The sequence below is a fragment of the Larus michahellis genome, chromosome 7 (genome assembly GCF_964199755.1).
Source record: "Larus michahellis chromosome 7, bLarMic1.1, whole genome shotgun sequence".
Classification (NCBI taxonomy): Eukaryota; Metazoa; Chordata; class Aves; order Charadriiformes; family Laridae; genus Larus; species Larus michahellis.
The window spans coordinates 1,961,115-1,982,913 of NC_133902.1; the positions used below are offsets into that span (position 1 = coordinate 1,961,115).

General features: G+C 41.6%; 1 protein-coding gene across 8 annotated transcripts in view; it reads left to right on the forward strand.

The window, feature by feature from the left end:
- Positions 1 to 21,799, forward strand: part of CUX1 (cut like homeobox 1) — a 280,996-nt gene that overhangs the window by 49,376 nt on the left and 209,821 nt on the right. For 7 of the 8 annotated variants that reach the window (XM_074595981.1, XM_074595973.1, XM_074595975.1 and 4 more), the window contains exon 2: positions 2,559 to 2,669. In XM_074595981.1, the coding sequence (XP_074452082.1) occupies positions 2,559 to 2,669 (111 nt within the window). Of the gene's footprint in view, positions 1 to 2,558; positions 2,670 to 3,735; positions 3,839 to 21,799 lie in introns of those variants that run through there. The other variant, XM_074595978.1, reaches the window with a different exon arrangement.

The window sequence follows — 21,799 nt, forward strand, 5'->3', positions numbered from 1 at the left end:
TTGCTACCTGACTCTTCTCTTCATAATAGCACAAAATATGAAATATGATTTATTTTTTAATCAGTTCTCTCTCTTTCTTGTCTCTCAACTTGGAAGTATAGGTCTTTAAAAGTCAACTTTTCCGTGTGTAAAGTTGCTTTCTAGCACTCTATATTCCAAAACAAAGCATTTGATTCTTTGGTCTGCTGAAATTCCCTCTTGCTTCACGATTTGTGTTTGCTTTGCTTTGCTTTAAATGTGTGCTTCCTTTTTAAATATAGTTTTCCAAGTTGCTGGCCGTACCAGATTGTTTATATTTTTTAAAAGCCTTCTGCTTAGCCGTTATATTGCTCTTTATAGTACTGCTTAACCACATTGGTTTCTGTTGCTCTTTTTTCTTGCATAAACTTAGCTGGGATGAATTTCAAATGTGGTTTATCCAACTGTTAAGTATTTCCCACTTTTCTGCAATAGATTTCACATATGTTACAGAATTCCAAACCAAGATCTGGCGGACATATTGCCCTGTTTTTTTCCTCAAAGTCAGAAATAGAGGGGTTTTTAAGCACTACAGTGACAATATTTAGGTCACTGGCTCCAGCATGCTGCCTAGCTTCGAATCTATTTGTCATGTTTAGCTTATTTCCAAGGATTAAGATAACTATGGTCCATACATATATTAGGAAAAAAAAAAAGTCTCTTACTTTTATGGTAATAAACCTAAAGGGGGAAAAAAGTATTGATCCTTTTGAGTTGGAAACAGCAGAAGGCTTTTTTTTTTTTCCCCTCCGGAGGTCAAACTGGGGAGGCACATAAAACACACGCGCATCCATCCAGTCCTTCAAACTTACAGGATTTACCCATACAAAAATGCAACAAAGAATTTGGAATTAGGCTTTTTCACAGGATATTTAGGAAAAAAAATCAGGAGCTGAATTACCTTTTACTTTTTATTTGCTAGTCATGTACGTTGGTTTTTTAACTTTTTTTATTTAAACTTGCAGAAGGGGGTTTTAGCAGGTGTCCTGGCGGTACCTGCTGTCTGCTGCTATTTCTAACACCTCTGCAAAAATAGGCAGAGGCAAATCTTTTGTTTTCCCATTTTGTTTCCCCATACTGAGTGCCCAGTTCCACGAGGAAGTACGTATGACCCAATCACGGTCAAGTTTTTACGCTAACCATCTAGTAGTAACCAAATCTGCTTTGCTTTTCCTGTGGGTTTTGGGTGTGGTGGTGTCAAGAGATGACCTGGTCAGTGACTTGACTGACTACTGGGGACCTGGAATTAGACCCGACAGGAGGTCCCAGGCTTGGGTTTTCGGACTCAACTTTGGTCTATTACAGGTCGTTGAGTTACGAACAAATGCCAGTGGCAGGTTTTCTGGTGGAGAATATTGGGGTTTTTGGATGCAGGTGGGAGGCACGTTGGTAGAGTGATGTGATGAAGGTAGCCACAGAGGAGACCTGCTTTATGTCTTGCTCTAGCATGTTATTCTTACTTTTCATTAACTTCTTTTTTATAACCAGGTTTTTCTGCTTTTGAGTTAATAAGGGGGGAAAACAGTGCCAAACTCCTCTTAGGAACTCTCGGTTACAGCTCCAAGTGACTCGGGGAATGATGTGCATAGCTGAGTGGAGGGTTTAGCCTTTATTTTTTTCATGTTACGTGGAATTACTGCAGAAAAGGAGTAAACTGACACGGAAGATTGAGTACTGTTGGTTTACGTGCTGATTAGTGACCCGTTCAATTTGTTATGGTGGCACTTGGAAGCACAGCACTGAGTAAAGAAACTGGGATGGGGACAATGCACTTGGACGAAGCTGGGCAACGGTCTGTGGCTGAGCCGGAGCTTCAGCCGCGTAAAGGTGTTGGGACATAATCTGGTGTTCATCAGATGATTTTAAAAAAGATAGGCTTTGGGGAGGAAAGGGGAGATACCTGGTAATAATTTTAGAGGAATAGATTCCAATAGTAGGAAAAGATAATTTTGTACTCAAATAAGGAAAGACTTAAATGGAAAAAGAGCATTGCTGTGGCAGTATGGCATTATATCTAGTATGTAGTTTGGAATTCAGAGTGACTGAAGCATAACTGGTTTAGGCTGAAGTATAGAGTTAACCAATATTTGAGGTTATCGTAATATTTTTTCATAGAGTAACTCGAAGAGGGAAAATCCAGTATCTTTGAAAAGCAGGCAGGTGAAAATAAACCTGGCTTGAACATGTCCGAGGTGCGTAATCTTCACGGGATTTGGGAAGTTATTAGGAGGTGTGTATTGCGTGACACATCTGCTATCCTGTGTAGTGTTGTGGTAAAGCCGTGAGTGCTTTTGTGGAAAACGGTGACATTTTGGTTGCAAGAATGAATCAGAAAGGTTGTAGAACTTCATCTGATGTTATTCAGGGGGGTCCGATTTCTGGAAGCTCGACGCTGTGTTCTGTACTGCTCTGTAGTCCAGCCGTCACCATACGCCAAATGACATGATAGACGTATGAGCTTTTGGTTTTATTTCTGTAAGAAACAGAGCTCTAATGATAGCCTCTTTTTTTTGTTGTTCTTGTTTTGTCTTTCTTGACAGAGAGAGCTCGATGCCACAGCAACGATATTGGCTAACCGGCAAGATGAAAGTGAGCAGTCTAGGAAAAAACTTATCGAGCAAAGTCGCGAGTTCAAGAAGAACACTCCAGAGGTAAGGAGAAACACTGTTCCAGTCTGTTGGGTTTCTTGCAGTAGTACGTGGTATTAGACCTACATCAGTGGGCTTTTTTCTTAATGGTTTGTTTCCATGATTTTCTTGTATGTATTGCTAAGCCCACCATCGTAACTAAGACTGTTTGTCTTTGGTGGCTTTCTCATCGGGCAGCTTTTGCATTCTCTAAATAATGAAATACAAATTGATGTTTGTAGAGGAGGTATGAACACCAGCCTTCAGACAGGCTTGCTCTGTAAGTTTGTAATAACGTATAAACCTGGAGAATTGCAAAAAAATAAATTCTTCTTCACCAATCCAAACTCTTTTAGCACTTGGGTGTAGAAAGTGACATTTCACTGCCTAAATAAATCTATATCAAGGGCATAACTTCAAAGATGCTCATTTTTCCATCAAAAATCAAATTAAATTTTGCCGTTGATTTCGCTGGAAATGCAACAAGGTCAGTGCTGAGCTCTTTAGAAAACTGCACTCAGAGGACGTGCGTCGCACGCAGCAGGTGGTGTGTGAAAGGTGTCGGGACCGATGCCGGGCACACCCCGGGAAGGTGAATATTGCCCGTGGGGAGCTGGGAGTATTTGAACTCCTCCATGCTCATGTTAACGTGTGCAGCCTGTGTGTCTGCACAAAAAATACATATAGAATGGTTAGATTGGAATAAAGGGATTTTATTAACTGTAATGAATGCCTAGCAATACGTAGGGTGTTTTTTGTGTGTGTGTTGGTTTGTTTGTTTAATCTGTGGTGGGTTCCTCCCTGATGATTGCCAGCAGTCTCTTCCTCCAGGAATGTTCTAGGGGTTCCAAGCCCATTCCAGATACCTGACACACAAGTATCGGTTCCTTCCAAGTACCTCCCTGGGAGGGAAGCAGCAGGCGGCTCCTCTCACCGTTATCGCTGCTTCTCCGGCAGCAGTTGCTGCTTCGCTTCCTGTGGGTACAGGGGGAGAGATGCTGGAGGAGCCGGACACGGAGATCGGAGAGGGAATGTCAGAGCAGGAGTGACTTACGGGGAAGGGAGGAGGATTAACTGGTGCCCTGAGGAGGCTTTGCAGGGCAGAAATCGGTTCTGTTTGTGTGAAAAAGAGGAAAAATTGGGGACTGCAGCTTTGAAAGAACAGAAGTTTTAAAAAGGAACAAAAGAACGCGGTGAGTGAAAGCAGTAGCTCTGGGAGGGTGGGGAGTGAGTTGATTCCCTTTGCAGAAGAGAGCAAACTGTGGGGAGGAAGGGGAGAAGTGGAAGAACGTAGAGGGTATAGGAAACTGTACAAAATCCAGAAAATAGACTTCTGGGGCCACATTTTTAAATTGTTTGCTAGAAGCTTAAGCTCATTCTACGAGACTTACTTGAGTTTCCTGCTACCTTCCTTTTTTTCCTATGAGGAAAACAACAGATTCTTCAGAATGTGGCTGTAGCTGCCAGCTCCGAGCTGATACCGCGTTCGCAGGTTCGCTTCTGGAGGATTTCTTTTGGCCAATTTTATTTTTATGGAGCAGAAGGTTACTGTAGGAAAAAAAACCCCAACCCGAGCACTGCCCTTTTAAGTGCATTGTGAGAGGGCCCTGGTAACTTGGTGGGAGTTGATGTGCAGAGGACGATTAAATACTCTGTGGAGTTACTTCAAGAGATATAGTGGGGAAACGATATGCAATTAGTTCTGTCCAGTAAGCAAGATGGGGAAGTGAGCGGCCCCCCCTGTTTAATCGTTTGATGGTACGGTTTTAAATATACTTTTTTATAAAATATAGTTCTGTGGCCTTCCATATAATATTTTGGAAGAGAATCGAGGCGTTTCATTCATCCAGGGTCTAGGTTTAAAACAACGGCTCTGAACATCCCCAGTGTTGGGGGCAGTCTGGGTCTGTGCTGGATTCTGCATCCTGATCTTGTGTCCTGGGACTCCTGTGAAACCACGTTCCTTTATAAGGTTGCACGGTTTTATTTATTTTTTAGTATTCTTTCTTTCTCTGCTTTTTCTGCTGTGATGTTCTTTCTGCAGCGTTGTCTCTGGACAGCAACACAGCCTTGACTCCTCTCCTTTCTCTGACGGAATTAAAAGTGGGATCAAAGAATGAGAGGAAGGTATCTGAACCGTACTGACAGCCGGCTGTAACAGACCTGACGTGCAGTTACTGCTCCCAGGGGCGCGGAGGAAGGGGCTGAGGTGTGGAAGGTCTGGGAGGACCATCCTCTCCCTCTCCCTGTGGTGGACGCGGGTGCGTGGGGCAGGAGTGGAGCGGGGCGGTGTCCAGCCGTCCTGGGACGCCGCCCCCGTGTTCCTCTCCACGCCAAAGCTTGACCTCGTGCGCTCTGTGTTCACCTTCGCTCCCCCAAAACAAGGGAAGTCTGTGAATACTTCTCAAAGCTTCGACAGTTTTGGAAGGCAGTTGGAAATTAGCAGGCGGGGTTATTAATTACTCGACCTGATTTTTTCCAAAACTGCAGCTTTGTCTGAAAACCTACCCAATATGGTGAAAACATCCTTGAGGTGGACAGGAGATGCACAGTGAGCCACGGACATTTCCAAACTGATGCATTTTTGTTACTAAAACATCAAACGTGCTCTTTTTAATAACAAAAAAAAGAGTTTATTAGAAAAGTCGCTTGCATGCAGAACTGTTCTTCAGCTAAATAACCCAGTGTACAGCTTAATTTAAATTTCCACGATGAAGTAACAACTTTCTTAGTATTAAAAAAAAATAAAAATCCCCAAACCAGGAAGATGGAATTGTTAAATGTAACAATTTGTTTCAGAATCCTACTTTCCATTTTCTCTTCCATTCTGCACGCGTCCCTGTCAGGGCAGAAGTGGTTTAGCCTGTTCCAGCATCTCTTTTCGGCGGCCGTAGCCAGTCTCGCCATAAATCAGGAGACAAGTGTCGATTGCCTTGACTTTTTCTAGACTTCCCATAACGTCTGCTGCAAGCCATCTCCTGTGTAGCAGAAAAGGGTTCGAAAAAATTACTAGTGAAGTTGAGGATATTTACACTTCTGTTTCTTTTTACTTTAAAAAAGGTGACAGATCTATTTGGGTCAGTTCTGCCTTCCTTGCAAATTATCGAATTGCTGCAAAAGAAATATAATATTTTTGTGTTTATAGGAGTGACTCTAGGGCTTTTGGTATTTAAAAATGTTAAAATACTATTTCTGACCTGGCACATTGAGGGAGAACTCTGCGAGCCTTATGAGAGCAGAAAATTCGGTGGTGGCTGTTACATGCAGGAACTTCTACAAAGGCTTCTTAATTCCTGTTATTGCAAAAATACTCGTTACCTCTTCGCACCTGTAAGCGGTCACATCAGATCTGCTGCTCATAGATACTTTGGGATATTTTCAGTCTCAATTTGTTTTGTCCTGAGCAGCTACGGCAGAAGGCTGAGACTGGACAGGAGATCACTTGGCACATCAATTTTACATGACTGTTACTTGGACGACATCTCAAAATATATCATGGGAATTGCCACCCTGCACCAGATGATTATTCTCTTACAGTGATAATTCCTGAACTATTGTGACTAACCGTGATACTTTTTGGGTATTTTAACCCCTGTGAAATTCTTGGTCTAATTCATCATGTCCTCATACGCCAGTGCCAGGGTGAATAAGCAAACGTTTGAATGACCGTCTTTGGAGAATTCATTTTTTATTTTTATTTTTATTTTTTTTTTTTAGTCTCTAAAAGTTTCACAGGTTAATTTTTGGCACAAAGTGAAGATACTTGCTAATGTTGATAACTTTGCCTTTGTTTCTATCCAGATCCCTAGTTGAGTAACTACTTTCACTTACCTTGAAACATTGAAAAGCTTATCCGTCAGCGGTGCGTACTTTTAAGCTGGTCAACAGCAATGGGGAAAACTGTCAGAAAACTAATAACTGAGACTTTGTAAATACGTAATATGTAATTGTTAAATACTCAGGGAGAGGGAAGACAATAATACTTAAGCCCGTTTAACCGATAACTCTCCGTTGCTTTCCTTGATGATGTAGCCAGGTAAGCTGGGTGACGGCTGAGCTGTGTCGGGTGGCACCAGGCTCACCTGAAACACGGGTCGTTACCCGAGCACGAGACAAAAGCCCACCGGAGAGCCCTGGGCTGGCTGCCCTGAGCAAATAAAATGGGATACTAGTTTTCTAATGTTCTAATGAGCTCTAAAAAATCAGGCAGATGCGGCGCGCCTGCGTAAAACATATATTTGGATATAGGAGCTCACCCTGGGAGCTCGTGCTTTGGTCACTGTTGGGGTTTTTTCCTGATGGTGAGTTGAGCTGCTGATTCCTCGCCGTTGTTGCCCTTTACTGTTTCTGGGTTGCAGATGTACTCTGTTGGTGAGATTTAGAAAGTCAGAAATGCTCAAATTGACATCTGTATTTTGTAAAGCGGATTAAAGATTGGATCGGATCGGCAGAGTTATGGAAGGACGTGGGAGAGCCTTTAAACATAGACAGCAGAAGTATGTTCTCCATTTCAATAGTCCTAAAATGCCCTGGAAAATGGATTATTGGAAGGTGCCAGAAAACAAAATAAATGAGGGTATGAAAAGCGTATCTTAACGCTGACTGAAAGGATGTGGCTGCCTGCTGACCCCGAGCACTTTTATAAATAAATACAAGTTCTGCGGTGTGACAGCGATGTTGGCACCGGGGACCATCCGGCGCCGCGCTGGGCTGTGTATTCCCGTGAGCTCCGGTGTGTGCGTTGCCGGGAGTCGGAACAGCCGCTTCCGATGTATTTACACTCTCTGCATCACTTTACATGAGCAATGCTCTGCTGCCGTGTTGATCCCTACCGAGTGACGGTACCCACCGATGTAGAACCTGTCTTTCATTGCTGCCCTTGATGCCTCAGCTATCGCCATCGTCCCAGGCCTGCTCGGGTACGTTTCGGCAGTGCCGCTGCTGCAAAACAGAAAGAATGAGGAGTCTGTAGAATTTTTTTAAAAAAGTAATAGTTCTAGTCATGACATCACATAGTAGGTTGATCTGCATTTTTAAGATCTGTGTTTTTTTTAAAAAAAAAAAAAAAAACAAAAAACAAAAAAACTGCAAAACACTGTAATTGCCAGTCATAACTAACTAAAGGAAATGAACACAGTTATTATGCAAGGGCTCAATTTTTTTAAATTTAAAAATCTTAAGTTCTTAGTCTCCAGTGTTTCTGGATCATTCTATCGAATTATCCAGTCTCTACAGCAGAAGATAATCAAATCAAGCTTAAAAAAAATGAATATTAATTCTGCTGGTTGAATTAGTCCTTGAAATGAGAGGAGTATTTTTCTAATGGTTGGTAGTGAATTGTGGTTGGTTCCTAACAGTCGACTTTGGTCTGGCCTGCGTAACAAAGTGAAAATAATAACATGCCTAGAAAAAACTACTGAAAATATACAGTCTCTTTGAAAATAGTTGATGCTCTCGGTGTCTGTGTGCATAGGGGTGGATATTGATTTGCTGCCATCTAGAGCTGGGTTGTTCTACTCCCTTTTTTAACTTATTTTTTTTCTTAATTCATTTTCCCAGCGTGCCTGACGGTGTGTAGTGTGTGGCTGTTCCTTCCTCCCCTTCCTCTCCTTCCCAGGAGCACCTGGGAATCCTGTTAATTTTGGGTCCTGACTCTGGGAGAACATACCTGATGTATTTATGTAAAATTTAGTTAGCGTAATACAACTACATGCAGTTGATACAATTAGTAACTAGTAAATGTCTCCGTGCACGGTAGGGAATACAAAAATACCACCTTTCTATGTATTTCCTGACTTAAAAGTTATTTCAGGAAAAAGATGAGGAAGAGAAATGCTGCTGAAGTTCTCCCTTCCTTCTCTCTTCCCGTGACTTTGAGAAGGAGATTTTAAAGATATTTCTGTTAAGAAGAAATGAATTTGCAGTTAAGCAGTTTGTTCAAAAAGAATCTTTTCTATTAATGTGTATAACTCAAATGCAATTATCAATGTTCAGTTAATATTATTGTAAAATTATTTTGTGTCTTTAAGAATCTTCATATATTTAAAACCTTAGCAGAGTACTAAATACATAGGATGCTCTCTTTACTGAGCTAAAACATCACCGTTTTCTTCCATAAAAAAATAATTTTTAAGACCAGAGAAGTACGACGACAAAACCTTGCAGGTTTGAAATGAAGATGGATACCTTTCCTTTAGGATAACGGCACGTAGGTGCCATGCCCTCCCTTTCACTGTTTTTGTTGAATATTACCGTTTTCTGAAGAGGTTCTGTTTGCAAGGTAAATGATGTTTATGGTAATTTGTACTACATGGGCTCGTTCTTTCAAAAGCTAAATGAAGTAGTATATTATTATTCCGTGACTTTTTGCAGAGAAATAATATAATCTAGCTCCATGTCTTAAAATGAAGTCTCAAAACTAGCCTTCTGGAGTCGCTTAGGTTAAATCAGATCAAACCTTATCCTGGAGGTCCCTGATTCATGAGTTCTCAATAATTTTATTGTCATTATTTAATACACATTTGACTTTAGCATATTCTAATTGTTAATAGGAAAAACATCAGTGTTTCTGACATGCTTTTCTATATTACCGCCTCTCGCTGCCTTTTCACTTTATTGAAACTAAGGGAACGCTAAAAGAATTATAATTCACAGTTGCGTTTTTCTAGGATTCTCGTAAAACTGACCTCCATTTTTCTGCACGTTGGCCATCCTCACCACTATAATTACTAGACATTATTAATTTTTTTTAAAAGAATTATCTTTATCGCCCCCAAAACCGAAGCCAGACCCTCTGGCAGATGGCATCTCCCCTGCTGTTTGCTGTGCGTGCGTTACTGATGCTCCCGGTGGTTCTTGCGAGAGCTCCGTGCATTGGGGAACAGCAAATCCAAGCCAGGAACAAACCTTTTTCAACACGTAAGCCTTTATCTGGCCTAAATTGCCCAATTTTCCTGTGGTGCAGTATAGTTGTGAATATTACCCCCCTCCCCTAAGCACTGGGTCGCTTTGTTGATTGAACTGGCATCCCGAATTCAGTAAAACTTCGGTTCTGGTGTGTTTTCCAAAACCAGGGAATTCTTGCTTTTCTCGGCAGGGAAGAGGTGGCAGCAAAGGCTGGAGCTTGGCGGCCGTCTGCTGGGCTGGAGAATTTATTAGGAGCAAACAGGACTTGAGAAGTCCTTGTACAAAACAAGGCCATATTTTGGGGGTTATCGGTATGTAGGATTTCACGGGCAACCGCGTTGCTGTACAACAGCATTTGGAAAGGTCTGAAATCTAGGAAAATAATTCCCTTGACCTGCAGAAGTAATGATCGTGCATTATATATATTATATATGCAGAGAACTTCAATTTGAAGCGTTTTTCTGAAACAACACAATCTAGGGTGCTTTTGTGTTACTGTCTCTGTCTTGTTTTCTTTAAGAATATCCTTAAATCAATTTTCTACAACACATTTACCTCAAAAGTCTTTTTATAAAGCTGAAAATATATGGGTGATTACTGTATTCAGGAGTTCCAAAAATATTCAAGAGGGAGACACATGCGATTCAACAGAACATGTTACAGTAGTTGAAGAAATTAATTACTCTGAAGTCACATGCTCCTAGTAATTTAGATTTATTCTCTTTAAGCATTTTTCTGGTTAAACGTGCTTGACAGTTGAAGAATGCATTTTTCTTCTAGCAACATCAGTTGCAGGGATTAGATTTCAGTCATGTCAAGGGTGCTGCATTTCCACTGCAGAAAAGGAGAATAGGGGATATTTTTGGTATTACCGTGGTTTACAAAAGGGACACGCTTGTAAGCAAATATTTACAGATTAATCGCTCTTGTTAAACATTCGATGCTGCTATGAATTTCTCCTGTCACCAAGAAGGAAACAATGCAAAGCAAACAGTTTGTTTTTCTCAAGTTGTACTTGCCTTTGCTTGAACTTTCCAGCGTTGACCCATTTGGAAGGTGGCCAGAGCGAGCGGCCGGGGCAGGGGAGGGAGCGCGAAAAAGGGAGAACGATTTCAAGGTCAGAAATGGAAGGGAAAAACTGGGTCTTACAGGGCGTTTGTCATCCTTCCTCCTGAAGAACGGCTGTAGTTTAAATAATTGTGCGTTAAGGCTAATAACGTGACTTACTGAATGCATCCTTGGCTGGTTTTGAAGGGAAGATATTTCCATTTCGTAGCTGAAACAGCTGAGATCGTACTCGCTGTGGTACCAACAGTTAGCAGCCGTTCCTACGTTCCGTGTTACCGTACTTATAAAGGTAAGTGTAAAACTGGGCATTTTTATGTAGATCACGCAAAAAGACTTTGAGTGCTCTCACAGCAAGTCTGAGTTCACTTCCTAGATTTGCTTTGAGCCATTTGAACAATAGTTTGACTTATTTTCAAGATTCAACTTATAAAATTAACAGGCCAGCAAGATACCAGCCCTTCCTTCCTAAGTGTATTAACCAAAAGAAGAAATAATTGAGCATCTTCAGTTAGTAGTTTTCCTTTTTACTTTGTGAACAATTACACTGCAAACCTTCTTCAGTTCATCCGCTGGACTACCTCAAAGTCACTCAGGTGTAATTAAAGGAACATGTTGTTCTCATTAAAATTATTATGTTGTCATGAATAACCCTTTTAATAATAGTTGCCAGTTACGAGAGATTCCTTTCATTGCCCTGACAGTGGATAAGTGAAAAGTTGGATCTGCTTGAAACAAGAGCAGAAACAATTAATACGTTGAGTGAAAATGCTCACAAACAAAGCGACTGGGTTACGGATTGTCATTGTACGCTTTGCTATTCAAAAAAAACCCCCAAAACAAACAAACAAAATAAATACCCCAACTTTCTGCAGGACCACTCTTTTAGGGTCAGTTTTGGATGACGTCTCTAGGTAAATGTTTAGGGAGAGAAATGTTTGTAAAACTCTCTTAAAAGCTGTTTTCTTCCCAAAATGTTTAGGACGTTTTGCTTGCTTAAAACAAAAACAAACCAAACGAAACGAGAAAGCTTCCTGGTAACCACTTTTAAGTAAAGTAAACGACATATGAGGATTAGAGCAGTTGAGAGTCGTTTTTATTTTAGAATTCTTTTTGCATTAACACATCTGCAGTGTTGATGAATATATGGAAAAATGAAATTGTGCTTCTATCCTGCCGTGTCTCCAGTGTGACAATAAATCAACTTTTTTTCCTTTTAAAATGTCTGGCCCCGTAATTTATGTTTGCATAACCCATTACTAAATTCATAGTAGGTGTTTTAGTTGGCAGGCACTATTCCAGGGATTCAGTGGACCTATTTTAATACTGAGCTTTTGTTACTGTTCATAATTATGTGTAGAAATACATGCATTTTCTTAATTATAAAAACTAGCCTGCTTTAGCTTTGGATCTCCTCTTACTTCCGCAAGACAAATTGTGCTTTAAAGCTTTGAAAGAATTAGTGCTCTTTGGGCTTGAAAAAAGAAATAGGTTTACCAGGTTGGTTTTTTCCATTTTTGAAAAAACAGAACGCCAAAAAAAAGTAATAAAGTACGAGAAGTAAAGTTGTGATACATCCCTAGTAGCATTTGTAATTTTGGAGCATTCTTTTATTTTATAGCCAAGTTGTAAATATTTAGGCCAGCATCAAGACAGTATGCAAATAAAAGAAGTTTTATTAATAACCATTATCTGGACCCTGGTAATAAATATGTATGACTCACATAGGAATAAACCCACCCAATAAATATAAAAGCCATACAAAACCATTAACAATTTTTAATGGACTTGCAGATGGAATAATTTAATGCAACTGTAGCTACTCAGGTTCCAGCTGCTGTAACTATTTCTCATCTGCGTGAAAGCTTTCATCTGAAATACATTGCTACCATTCATGATCCCACCTTGTCTCTGTTTAAAACCATAAAATTGTGGTTTCACAGGTTTTGAAGCACTAATGCTTATTTATGCCTATATTTCTGTATTTATTTTTTTTTAAATTGACTTATTAAAAAGAAAGTTTTTATCGGAAGCTGCAGCAGTAGGCCAGTGCTGGGCAGTAAAGATGGGGTGACTGGTCCACTGAGTTGGAAATTAGCTTTATGTCGGTGCTTTGCTGGTCTCAGATGCTTACCCAGCGCAGGAGCGCACGCGTGCCCGTTTCTGCAGCAGATGCTACAGTCCTGTATCCTTGATTATTACCCTTCAAGATTAGAGCAGTTAAGGACCAGCATGAGAACACGCCCTTCTGCCTAAATACGGGAGGCGATGGAAAAGTATCACCTGCTGCAGTTCATAAATAAAAGCGATCCGGTTTGTTGAATTTGCTCATGTATCTACAGCATCGTCACGTCTTGTAAAAACTTCTGCTGTGGTTTTCTTTATGTTTTGTTTCCTACTGGGTAAATAACGGTGCTTTACAGGGTTATGAAGTGTATGGCAGGTTCATCAGTTTGAGCGTGGGGGGGCATCGGGTACCTTTTAATGGGCAGGATATCACAAAAGAAATTCCTGTGTATAGCCTGAATGCTGATAAATGATCTGTTCTGCGAGGAGAGGGGCTCATAAACGTTCTGGAGTTTTAAAAGCTCATTTTAAACCGAAGCTTTCATTTAGTGCAAGATAGTGCTGGGAGTGCTTTTTAAAAACGCCCGAATGTGTTAAGACTTCTCAGTCCTGTTTGTCAGAAGCGATTTGAGTGCCGAAGAGCTGAACTCCCCCGTGCTTACCGTGCACTTTAGGGCATGTCTGCACCCGCGGTGCAGCTCTTCCTGGCCTGGCCGTGGCTTTCCAGCACGGCTCCGCGAGCTCCCCGGCTGCTGCCTTGGCTCGGAGGCGCGTGGCTTCCATTCAGGCTGCCTGGCTCAGCACGGCGTCGGGCGCCGCGCTCTATCCCAAGTTCAGAATGCCAGGTCTCTGAAGGCTTAATCAGACAAATTAACCTGTTGATTATCCCCTTTGCCTCTAACTCCCGCAACTGGAGCACTGGAGCGGGCAAATAAGACACAGCAGGTTTGGGGTGAAAACCAGAAATTAGAGGTAGGCTTGGAGCTGTGATCACCTGCACCCCTCGGCAGGGGCAGGATTACCCTGCATCACCATGGTGCCCATCAGAATGCCAAAATCGCTTCGCTATCTTGAAATGCTCTCCGTTGCTCCCTGCGCAGGCTTTGCAGAGCCTTCCCGGGCCGGGCAGCGTCTGCTGGAGCATCTTGGATCAGGCTTGCACATCCCTTTGGCACTCTGCGGCAATCCGCTCTTGCTTTCTAGCAAAACCCACCTGAGCAGTTGGTTCTGGTGAGTGGCTGAAGGTCTCGATGACGGGCAGCGTGTGGGCAGTTCTTGTGCGGCGTCACTGAGAAGGGAAGGAAGAAAAATGCTCAGATTCTTGAAATGCGTTTCTCTTCCATAATCGCTGTTGGAGAATACAGACAAGACACATTTCTAGCTTAAAAGGAAGAACTAACAGGAGTAAAAGTGAATTCTGTGTTGGCAGGGTTTCTGTCCGCGCTGTTCTGCTCCTCTCATCGAGCTGTGCCCTCTGTGGGGACGTTCCCAGTGCGGAGCAGCGGGTGTCCCGCGGGAGCAGGGTCCCTCCAGGCTGGACGGGAGGGGATGCTGCCGAGATCCCTAACAGTGTCCATCATGTGAATGCTGAAACTCGGCTTAAAATCAAGAGCTGAATGTGGGCAACAGCCCCCTGCAGCCCTGATACAGCCTCAAACCCTGGCATCGCACTGCGAACGGCACACATCGCTGCCCACAGCGCTCTTGGTTCATCCCTGCAGGTAAAATAAGGGCAGCAATAAAGAAACAAAGTGCTGGTTTGTTAGGAGAGGGAAGACAGTCCAAAAAAATAAATAAATCAGGTAACTGGTTGTAGCGGTTCTTCAATTAATGCTCGATAAAGCAATAAGCCAGTTTAAAATATACTTTCAGTTACAGGAAAAGGCATATATTAAGCTCACCTGTTGAGAGGATTATCTCTGCTAAACACACTCGTTTTACATGAGACCAAAATAGATCCTTAAAAAATTAATACTGAAATAGGTTTACAGCCGACAGAGAGTTTTCCTTCAGACCTGTTTTGTGGTGTGCTCCTCTGCTTTTTCAGGAATTTTAAGCATTGAAGGAATGAAGTCAAAGCTGCTGCTTGTCTTTGAAATGGATGCCTCTTTGATAAGCCTCTGATCTCCGTACCTGGAGTTGTAGCAGCAGATTCAAACACTGATTGTAAAATTGGGAGACTAAAATGTAGCCACGACAGCTTCAAACGCTCTGTCTCTCTGTCAGATTCAATGCACAGGACATTGCCAGGAGTTAAAACGATGCAAAATTAAAGTAGCCTACTAAATTTACCTGCCATGGAGAATCCACAAAAGAGCTGCCACTTCTAATCCTCAAATTCGTTTCAAATTATTATTTTTTCAAATTGGACTCCCTGATCTCTTCAGCTCAAGCTGTTGTACAGATTTGAAAAGCTGTCTCTTCTTGTCAGATCACTGGTTTAATAATAACAATATCTTACGTTTATATAGTCCTTTTCATCCCGCAGCTTCCTAAAGTGCTTTACAAGCTTTATATGTACAAAATCTTGCAACCACCTCTTGGGTGGCTGGTGCTAGTCAGGCGGAGAAGTGGCTGGCAGCGTGTTACCCTTGGCTTCCTCGCTCGCTTGAAAGCATCGGGGGCAAAGGAAGAGGCATCGGGGGGAAAAGAAAGAGACAGGGAGACGATCCCGGTTCATCCCGAGGGGATGGCGCCTTCATCTCCTGGCACTGGGAGCTGGGACCAGTGCAGGGGTGGTCTGTCCACCCCAAAACTGGTGACGTGGTCAAGAAGAACCATCACTACGGTCTTGGAACCCCAGTGCTGCTTTTCTTTTGTGATTAGTTCTTTTTAGTTTAGTGTACTCATAGTCTGAAAAATACCTCAGTCCCTGGAGTTCAGGGGAGCAAGAGGAGTAACTTTGCCTGACTCCTTTCAGAAACGTAGATGTGAAAATGCAGGTGCCTTGAATGTAAAGCAGTTATTTAAAAAAGAAAAATCCAAGCCTCCACCTGAATATTCTTATTCCTCTGTTTTTGGTGGAGACTGGATGGGCAGCTCGTTCTAACCTGTCAGTAAACGCATTGCAATGGTTTCTTTAAACCTCCAGAAGCTGGGGGTGCTCACGCAGAATAGATGTTTGTCAGATTAGTTCCAACTCTTAAGGTAATCATTTCGGGGACAACAGAGGTATTGAAGTGGGATGTGCAGCGCTCATTAGCGGAAGAGGCACAAATGAGTTGAGCCACTCTGGAGTGGTTTCTGAAGGAAAAAAGGGCAAGAGCACTGTGGTGGAGGTTTAGACGCCATTAATATCATGAGTTTTCTGTAATGATTGATCTAGCTTATTTTTTTTTCCTTCTGTTAGTACTTCATGTTACATTTTTGTTTGGCTTCAGGCTTGCCCTTTTCAAGATTGCTCATGCTGAGAGGCAACTATATTTAAAAAAAAACCATAAAACCCCAGCTCCTTTGTTCCTAAGCTTAAGAGCCACTGACACATCTGAAGAACATCCTGCTGTGATGTCTTCATCTGCAATTTGAATCATGTCTGACCTCATAACTTTTTAAAATTAGCCTAGAGTTTTGTGTACTAGATACCAGTAGAGACCATTTACTGTGTCCAGGTTCACATCAAATAATCTTGCCTTCTGCCTTTCCTACTGTTTGCGGGGGTAGGGGATGCCAGGAGGAAAATTCCTCTTCTGCGTGAAGGGAAGGGGATTTACTTCAGTGGTTCTTGAGAGCCAGGAAGAGGGAAAGACAGAGACCCAGACGTGGTCTCAGAGGCCTTAAAAATGGGGGGGGAAGCGTACATCCATAGATGCTAATGCTAATGGACACTTATGCTGTCTCTGGCTGTAAATTATTGAGATCCTGCTTCTGTCTGGTAATACAACTTAATCAGAATCGGTTTTACTGCTTTGACCCCACAGGGAACCTTCTAATTTCATGGTTTTACGTTTTGTCTAGTCACTGTACTGGGAATCTTCATATCCAGCCTCCTGGTGGCATCTCGAAGAGATGTGCTGTTATATTTACCTAAAAAAAAATGGTATCAGATTTTCGTGCCGTAGGTTTTTCCTGCAGTCCTGGAGTTGATGGTCAGCTGAGAGGAGACAGCTTGCACAGCCGTTTGCAGTCCCAGAGCCTGCTCAGGACCTGGAGTGATTGAAACTGGGGTCAGTGATTGAAATAGGGCAGGCGCTGCTGAGGGCCGTCCTGTGCAGAGGACCTCTTTCTCCGACCCTGCATCCTCCAGCCTCTTCAAGTTACGGCTTTTGTTGTTGTATCTCTGTAAATGACATTGCCCGTTGCCTCCTCGCAGCCTTAGCGCTTGGTGGGTTTTTTTCCAGTCTCCCCGTGGGCCACAACAGCTTTGCAGGCAGCAAGGAACCTGGAAACGAGCTCTACCAGTTGCTTTACATACATGCGTGTAAGTTGAAGGTCAGTTTTTGGGGCTGTCCAAATGCACGGCAGTGGCTCAGCATTTTACAGCTCTGGGGGGAGGTTTTATACGAGGCTGCGCAATGTGGCACCGTGTGAGTGCTCGCCTTGCCCATCCGAACGCTGACCCCGCTGATGGGGGGTGAACACTCGAGCCATCTTCTGTTAGTAATTAAGGATGGTCACTAATTTTATACTACGCCAGCTCGAAGACAACTTACACCTTGACTTAAGACAGACGACAAGGGGAGGTGTTTCCACATCAGGTAGAGGCTGAGGGGTTGCCGCTGCTGCCGGTCAGCATCCTTTCTGCTATTGAACTCAAAGACACAAAGTCTGCCTGTAGTTTCCGAAGAGATCATTCCACTGTCGTGTTTAAATTCAGTGTTGGAAGGAGCCGGTGTGCAACGACATGTTAATGGCGGTCCCTGAGAAGATCGGCACTGCGGCACACTCTACCCGTGCTGACGGCGGGGTGCGCAGGGCTCATACATCTTTCAGCTCAGTAACCACCATATCTTTATTCTCCTAGCCTAGTCTGCAGGTTTCTTAAAGGGATTACACTCCCGAGCCTGGGACTTAAAGCTAGTTTTAATGAGTTTGATGAGCCTGTGTAGCAGACTTTCATAGAAGCCTGTCTGTCTAAATAGCATTTTTAATAGCAATTCCCTCTGCTCAGGAGATTAGCAAGCTTAATGCTTTGAGGGCTCCTTCCCCCCTGGATGGTGGCACATAAAGACAAGCTCTACTGAACAGTGAGAGTCTGCCAAAAAAGGAGCATTTTTAGACTTCCAGTTGCAGCTCGCTAGCGTTAGGGCGGTCCTGGTTCTTTCTCAGCAGCGAGGTGTGGGGAGTCGCGTGTGCAGGTTAAGAGCTCTTGGATGCTCAGCTGCAGCTCTTTTTTTAGGCTTCTACCCCAAAGTCGCTCACCACTGTCTGTCGTGGAGGACACAACTTGCTGATCTCCTATAAGCGATCGTTTGCTCAAAAAACCCCCCAGCCTTCAAGGTTACTTATTACAGAAAGTACTCCATGAATTCATGTTGTTTACTTAAATTTCCATTGAAATTCTTTAACTGAGAGTTAGCAAAAAAGCCTTCAGGTGCTCTGTGTATATGTGTATATTTGTGTGTGTATATTTGTGTATATGTGCACACATAGAAGTAGTTCTACTTACAGATGAAACCCGTAACGGTGTCTTAGAGCAAGTGTACTGCAGTATCTCTCCAGTAGAGATGCTTTTCCAGTAAATTCTGTGTCTCGACAAGAGCGTTAGCGTATTTTTAGATGTGTGACTACATGGTAAAGTAAGGAAATAGCATCTGATACGGAATTTTTATGTGAGTCAAATAGGTAAGTGTAGATAGTATGTTTTAATTGGGTATTTGACTCTTAAAACCTGTTGCTGGTCCAAAATTAAATATTGCTGTTCTGTTTTCCAAATCAGTGTAATTTTGGAGCAGGGGGAAAAAATTCTGCATTCCTTTTTTTTTTTTTTTTTTTTTTTTTTTTTTTTTGATAAAATACAAAAGAGATGCAACATGTTTTTGTGTGTGAGCTATTGAAATATTAGAAGTCATTTTGGCCGATAGATCAGTTGGCAAAGTGCATGTTGTTGCACTGCTGTTCAGAAACAAAAGTGGCTTTTGGTGAGTATGAGTGTTTTGTTGTCTTTTTATCTGATCGTACATTCAGTTTTGTGACCTTAGAAAAGGGATTCTAGTGTCACAGACCTGGGATGAAAAGCTTTCATAACTTTCATAACTTTTCCAGAAGTCCTTATTGTTATGGTGATGATCACATATTAAGTTCTTAGACATGTTCAGTTTATTTTAAAAAAAAAAAAAAAAAAAGCCTGCATGCTTCAGAATATAGTTAAGAGAGGAAATTGCTGTTTTGTGGGGTTCAGGGGCATCGTTGTCTGTTTTCTGCACTTACTCGTTTAAATTGCACAATCCTTTTAGAATGTAGCCTTTTTAAATGCATCACTACTTTACACGCGTACATGTCGCCCTGTACAACGCAGAGGAACTTGGAAAAATATAGGCTAAAATTTTAACACAAGTTGACTGTTCTCGGTAATTAATCGTTCTGTTATCGTTTGTACGATTTTCAGTTCTGTAGAAGAGGGTGAAAAAGTGCGGGGTTTTCCCTGTCAGTACAAGGAAATGCAAAATGCTTAGATACGGCATCATCTGCAGCGTTTGAGAATAAACAGATACTGAAGTGCTAATGGCATCTCTAGGTTTCTGTCTTCCTCTAGCGTGATGATTCGAAGGAGGGAATGGCTCACAAGTCCGGACTTGTTGCTGCCGAATAGGAAAGTGTATAATTGAAACTTTGGCACTAGTTGTACGCCCCTTTCGTCAGTATTTGCTTTTTACCTTGCAGGATTAAAAAAACTGGAAGAGAAACACAATCAGGTGTAAATGATGTTATATAAAACCTTATTGCCAAATCTGTGCTGTTAAGAAATAAAGTATTTTTATTGAAACTAATAATTTAGTTTTACCAATGTATTAACTTTTTCTTGCTCTCGGAGTAGGAAGATTGGCAATTAGTATTCCAATAATCCAGTCTTATGGAAAGATTCTTCTGTTGTCAGATCCATTATAATTTATATATGATATAAAACCTACCGTGTTCCAAGCTTTTATATTCTTCAATCTGATCTTTTAAAATTTGTGCCAGGAATCAGAATTTAATGGAGTTAATTAAAGTCCAGAACACTCAACAGCTACGTTTGTTGTCTCTAGAAGATAATAAAGGCATAACTAGCAAATATGTTGTGCTTGAAACATACTAGGCTTCAATTCAATTACTTAAGACCCTCGGACACAATAGAATTGAAGTGTCTATTAGTAAAACTTGCACATTTTCTCTTAGGTTGACAGTTTCTAAAAGCTAAAAGATTGGCTTCCAAATGGCAAGTAGATTATATTTGTGGCTATTGCGCTGGTGCTCCCCCTTCCCCCCCGCCCCACAGTCCTGTGTTTGTGGTATGGATTTTATATAATGATATACAGTCAGAAGTGGTGCCAGCAGCAGAATGGTATTTGTTCAATGAAAGATTGAGTAAAAAGAACCTCGGTTTTTGGTCCTCAGTACATTCACTTTATAAGCTTTAACGTTGTGGAGCCAAAATGAGAGAAAGGTATTTAAATCTGTGAGAAAGGGCTATTTCTGAGAATTGTAGTGACTTTTATTAGATAAAAAGGAAATATTAACCTTAATGTCAGTGGGTGGATTAAAAAAAGATGCTTAGCGGATAAAATAATGACACTTATCTTTTTGAAAACAGGGTCTTGCAGGTTGGGATCTTTGGTTGGAGGCTTTCCAAAGCAGGATGACTAAGTAAGAAAAGACAACTCCCAAAGCTGCTGGGTGGAGTTCCTAGACTGGTACCAGCAAATTCCCAGAAAGGAAAACAATTGCTCCTTAATTGGAATTCTGTGATCCAAAGATTATTCACTTATCGATACTCTAAAAATACCTTAAATAGTTTCCTGGAATTCTTAAGTGTAGGAGTTGTTGTAGTTGGGGTAGGTATGTTCTGCTCGTACAGTGATGGTAGATGTGCCGTAGGATGCTTTTAAGTATTTCTTTAGTATTTAAGAGCAGAAAGGGAGATGAGAGGTGAAAGAAATGGAAAACTAAATGAGGTGCAGTATAACACAGAATCCTGACCTGTGAGGAAAGACTCGCGAAGGTCAAAGTGGGACCTAAAACTTTCATTTAAATTTTCAGGGCAAATTGTATATTTTTCTAATATTTTTCTTGCTGGACTATGTAAAATTGCATTTTTGTGACATATTCAGGTAACAAACCCATACATTTTTCAGTATGAGTCACTTGACTTCTCTTGATGGCTCCTGTAGAATGTTGCGCATTCTGCCGAAGTGGTGGGTAGATGCGTGACACAGTACGTCTGCGTGAAGGGGGAGTAGCAGTGTGTATTGCTTTAACATTTGTAAAATGCTTTGTAGATAAACACTTTTCAGATAGAAGAGATTGTTGGAAATCTGTGCCCTTGCCATCAGTAAATCTTTGTGCTTTTAAAATTGCACCTTTCTATTGTATTTCTCGTGCATGAGCTAATTAGGAGGTAATTCACGGTAGGTTGGTGAGAACGTTTACAGTCAGAGATTGTTCTCCACACAAAATCAGGTACTTAATTCAAAATAAAATCCTAGGGATTGAAAACTTAAAGAATTTGGAATTTACCAAAAAACCATTGGGTGTAGAAATCCTTTTGATTGTGAAAAACATCTTAATTACTTTGAGGAAACTTCCTAGTTGTATAAATGGTGTATTTTGTTGTACAAAATCTGCTGGTTTGTTGTTTGCTTTGTATTTGCTGTTAGATTTTTTTACATTAAAACTGGATGTTAGATTCTTAGGTGCTTATCTTGATTTGTTTCCCATCAGTCCTTAGTGATGCTAGTAAAATGCTTTCTACCGTATCCTTTGGCACCTTCTTTTGTAGGAAGAAATCACTGAATCTGTATCATGAAAGTCTTGTTTAGACTTTCAGGACAGATTCTTCTCCTGGGACTACTTAACACTTTGCGAACACTATGTGTTTATTCTGGCCCTTAGGTTGGACCTGCCAATATAGGAAACGAAGCCAGAGGCTGCAGGAATTCCCAGAAAAAACTTCCCTTTAGCTGTGAAAGAGAAATGTTTAC